The 4,786-nt window shown below is 37.3% G+C and overlaps 1 protein-coding gene across 1 annotated transcript; it reads left to right on the plus strand.

The window, feature by feature from the left end:
• The first annotated feature begins 356 nt into the window (after positions 1–356).
• Positions 357–3,776, plus strand: LOC139713014 (protein archease-like). The gene is made up of 5 exons (XM_071624792.1): positions 357–429; positions 801–883; positions 1,409–1,461; positions 2,331–2,367; positions 3,628–3,776. Exons 1-5 carry the CDS (start codon positions 363–365, stop codon positions 3,712–3,714), a joined length of 327 nt encoding a protein of 108 aa, XP_071480893.1. The 5' UTR covers positions 357–362; the 3' UTR covers positions 3,715–3,776.
• Positions 3,777–4,786: the final 1,010 nt, after the last annotated feature.

A 4,786-nucleotide genomic window follows, 5' to 3' on the forward strand; every position in this document is an offset into this window, starting at 1 on the left:
ATCACAAATAAATAAATGAATAGATGAATGAATGAATGAATGAATGAATGAATGAATGAATGAATGAATGAATGAATGAATGAATGAATGAATGAATGAATGAATGAATGAATGAATGAATGAATGAATGAATGAATGAATGAATGGATGAATAGGTAAATAAATAAATGATTGAATGAATCAATAAATGAATGAGTGAATGAATAAATGAATAGATAAAAGAACACAAACAACAAATGAATAGATGAATACTAGATAAATGAACAAGTATGTAAATTAGTGAATAAGGCACAATTGCAATATCTTTCAATGTATGTATTGTTCTCTTGTTTCATTCTCTTTCTCCAAAGGTGGTGCTTGCCATGTTTGACTACATGACTGATATCAAGTATGTAGAGAAAACCATTACAAAAGAGGTTACAGCTGAAGGTATGTGTATATCGGGTACACCATATTTTTCATGATGCTTCTTTCTTTTTTCAAATTTTGTTAGTGAAGTGTTATTCTAAAAATCGATAGCATATGAAAATGTCACCATCTGTATGACAAACATAGTGCATGATTAATTTTGAAGTTATGTTTATGGTGCTATTATGCCCACCACAGACAGGTGGTTGCTAAGACAGGTTTTATTGTATTTGGTATGCTTTATCAGTACAAGGAAGGAAGTTGAACATATTCAATCATCACCCTTATCAGACATCTAAGCTGTGGTTTTACAAAATTGCATTATATGCATATTGTACATAATGTATAGATGATTCTATTGTTTTATTGATCCTTTTTTTTTCAAATCACAGGTGATGACCTCAAGTCACTTCTGTATCACTTCTTAGATGAGTGGCTCTTTGTCTTTTCCACCGACCCTTTCTTCATTCCAAGGGTAAGAATGATCGTCATGGCGATGATAGAAAACACAGGCCCAATTCTCTGATTTGTGCTGTTGTTACATTTCTGTGTGTTTCAGGTGGTTTTACAAGGGAATAAACTATAGATTTCCAGGTGACACGACATTTGCTCCTGCGACAATTGCTCGAGATTTATTTTCTCCAAGGACTTTACAGGGTTGTGAGAGGGTTTTGGGGTTTAGTTTGTGAGGATTAGGAGAAGGGTTAGAGTTATGTTTATGGGTAGGTGTTATGTTTTTGGCTTAGCTTGCAGATGTTCATGGGAGCAATTGTCGCAGGAGCAAATGTCGTGCTACAAGATTTCCATTCAAGCAGAAGCTTTTTTGAGGAGCTTTTGGGGCTCTTGGTTAACACCCCTGACAGTCAGTCTTGAGGTTGGTGCTTCAAGTCCCTTAGCAGCAGCATCTGTTCCCAAGGCAGGGTAACTCTTGGGGAGTAAACACAAAACAGGGTTGTCATGTGACGATGCTTTTCCCATTCTCTCTCTGTGTCTCATCCAGGAAGTCACCATCAATGAGTTCGATGAGAAAAACTTTACCATCAAGTCTACAGGGTGAGTGCAGAGTCAAACCTGTCTATAGTGGCCACAAGGGAGACGAAAAAAGTGGCCATTATAGACAGGTGGCGGCTACAGACAGGTTCTTTAATATACGTCTTCTCTCAGAGGGAATTGTTTTTAGTGGTCATATTTGGCAGGTGGTCGCTGAGACAGGTTTGACTATATATGTTTTCCCCATTCATTCATTCATTCATTCATTCATTCATTCATTCATTCATTCATCCGTCTGTCCCTCCATCCATCCATCCATCCATCCATCCATTCATTCATTCATTCATTCATTCATTCATTCATTCATTCATTCATTCATTCATTCATTCATTCATTCATTCATTCATTCATTCATTCATTCATTCATTCATTCATTCATTCATTCATTCATTCATTCATTCATTCATTCATTCATTCATTCATTCATTCATTCATTCATTCATTCATTCATTCATTCATTCATTCATTCGTCTGTCTGTCCGTCTGTCCATGCATCCATCCATCCATCCTGATGCGCTCCAGTTGATACCTTCTGATGGCAGTCGCAGATCTCCTGAAAGTGGTTAGCATCGTACACCCATTTTCTGGAGTGTGCATTTAAAATGTTTTCCCTCTCGCCAGAGGGGAGGGCATGGAACACCCACAACGCTGTACCACTTCAGATCTTAATGATGCAATTAAAAAAAAAAAATGTATAGTTTAAAGTATAAAATACCTTTGAAAAATAGTCTAAGCATTTTTGTTTGACAACAGTGTTTTCAGCAGAAGCTCAGGCATTACATATAGATATGTTGAAGCTAAATTGCCAATATTGCTCTACAAACCTTGAAGTAAATATTTGTCTTTAAATGTTTCATTTTTGTTCTTCACAGGACTGGTGAATATTTTGATATCGTCAAACACCCACAGGTAAGTGATTTTGATGTAGAGTTTGTTTGTTGTTGTTTTTTTTTCCTGCAAATGTAGCAAACACCTCAATTATTTCATTCATTTTTAGTTGCATTGAACCAGCTCATAGTGTTTTCAAATGTTGGGCACTTTTCCTTTCTAAATGTCATCTACAGTGAGCCTTGTGCTTATACATATCTAGCAACAATGCAGGCAAAGTAAAATGCATTCCCAGAAACAGTCAAAAGGAGTATTAAGCTCGAAATATAATGGTCTCTCTTACAAAGAGGGTTCAAAAACAAGGTCAATCAACCTTAAAATCAGCCAAGTTATCTTGTATCTAAACTAAGCTTTCATACCTTACATGTACATTATTTATATGTCTATTACATTGAGATATTAAACAAAATGTATACATTGTTGCAGTATTGGTTACGGAATATCCCCCCCCCCCCCCCCCCCCCCCCACACACACACACACTCAGGTAGTCATCCATACACACGCTTGTTCCAGATTCTATGAGATTCCCCCTTTAAAGGATGAGAAGGGGTTAGGATTTTGACCCCATATTATGGGCTTGTGGGAGGGAAGCCTGCAAAGCAGCATGACATACAATGTGTATGTGGTGAATGTTCTGCAAAGAAAAAGGTGGTCCGGCATGATTTGCAGCAATACATGCACATCAGATGCACATTTGGGAGATTAGGCAAACACCAAGAAGCCCAACTTCAGAATTTTTCAGAGGGTTTGAAACTAATCCTATTCTGAACCCTATTTCAGGATTATTTGGGAAAGGTTGAAAATTACCCCTAATTAAAGACATTATGAGGGAAAAAAGTACTAAAAGTCCCCCTATTTCAAAGATTTATCATGATTTTTTCCCTGAATTGAGCCCCTAAATTCAATTCAGTTCGATTCTATGTAATTGTCAATTTATGGAAATTTATTTTGATTGCATGCATACACGTTACCTCTGTACATACGTAGAATGCATGTATATACATACAGAGCAATAATTAAACATATTTACACAGATATTGTAGGCATAGTAAAAATATAGCCCTTTCCCCCAAAATTGGGAATGTACATGCATTCTACAGAAGGCCCGCATGAGTGAGGGGGCTGAAGATTAACCCGTTTTAGGACGAGTCCTGAGTATACTCGGGCAGGCGTCTATGGGAAATGCATGTTGTAGCAAGATCAAACCGTCCTCAACGGGTTAATGCCTGTGGAAAGTAGGCCTACTGATTTTGGTATCCTGTCTTTCTGTTTTCCTCCAGGGCACTGAAGTCAAAGCAATCACCTACTCCAACATGCAAATTCATGAGAGCGGACAGCATGATGTGTATGTCATCATTGACATTTGATGCAGACAACTCTAGGTACACTGGTAACGCTGGTGGGGTGCAATCACATGAAAGTGAGTGCATGGGACTAAAGAGAATGTGGACCACAAACTGAAGTTCTCTTCTGCAATCTCACAGGTTATCTTGAAAGGACATCTGCTTTTTACAACTGAACTTCGTAAACTGGAGACTGAGTTACTCTCAGGTGGACAGTGCTTGCTGCAATGTTGCCAAACTTATGACCCAGTTTGGATGACACATGAATCTGTGAGAAGGGCATGGATAGCTGACGACTTTTGTTAAAAGGTTTTTTTATTTTCATTTTTTTTTCCTTCTCTTTTTCTTCATCAAGATTTCTCATGAGCTAGATTAACAACTGGTGACATCAAACCTTAATTTTCCATCGAGAGCTGTGATTTCGTATGAAGTTTTTACTTTGAGAAATTTTCATCTCACAGTTTGCATTTGTTTAGAGTTCAAAAACCTTTTTTTTTTTTTTAAGTTACGTGGCTGATTTGCTATCAATCATTATGCTATACCCTTGTTATATCAGTGCAAAGTTTCAGCTCTCTTTTTGTAATTTTAAACTAAATAGGCAGGCAGTGCTATCTGCAAAACTTTGTGGATTCAGACTAGTATAGATAGTCACTAATCAGTTAGGCTGCAGGAATGGCGGGGTTGAGTAAGTGGAGAATAATTCAGAAACATGCTGCGGTATTTGTTGTATCCCCCGGAATGTATGCTGGAGAATGCTTAAGATTCAGCAGCGTTACACCACCGCCGCCGCCGCCGCCGTCTCCAGTGCCGCTGTACTTCTAACTTAAGTTCAAAGTGAATTTTTATTTACAACTGCATGTGACAGGTACATGTTGGTTTCTTTCTTCTTCTTTTTTTAAGTGTTGTGAAATATTACATTTCAGAAATGTGATGTATTTTGTCTCCAAGTTGGAAAAAAAAAAAGAGATTTCTCTTGAAAAGAGAAAATATTTATTTCTCATTTGCAAATTCAACCACTTATTGAATTGTCTTTCGCGTCTCACTTTAAGAGACATGATGCTCATGAATGATATGACATATATACAGTATGTAGAAC

This window comes from Diadema antillarum, unplaced genomic scaffold (assembly GCF_040938485.1).
Source record: "Diadema antillarum isolate AM-2024a unplaced genomic scaffold, OU_Dant_1.0 seq00001894_RagTag, whole genome shotgun sequence".
Taxonomy (NCBI): domain Eukaryota; kingdom Metazoa; phylum Echinodermata; class Echinoidea; order Diadematoida; family Diadematidae; genus Diadema; species Diadema antillarum.

What these genes read in the sequence shown, in the direction of transcription:
- LOC139713014 (XM_071624792.1), top strand. Translation starts at nt 363, where the DNA reads ATGTTTGACTACATGACTGATATCAAGTATGTAGAGAAAACCATTACA. An exon ending in AAAAGAGGTTACAGCTGAAG is followed by an intron (nt 430 to 800) that starts GTATGTGTATAT and finishes TTCAAATCACAG; the next exon opens with GTGATGACCTCAAGTCACTT. An exon ending in TTTACCATCAAGTCTACAGG is followed by an intron (nt 1,462 to 2,330) that starts GTGAGTGCAGAG and finishes TGTTCTTCACAG; the next exon opens with GACTGGTGAATATTTTGATA.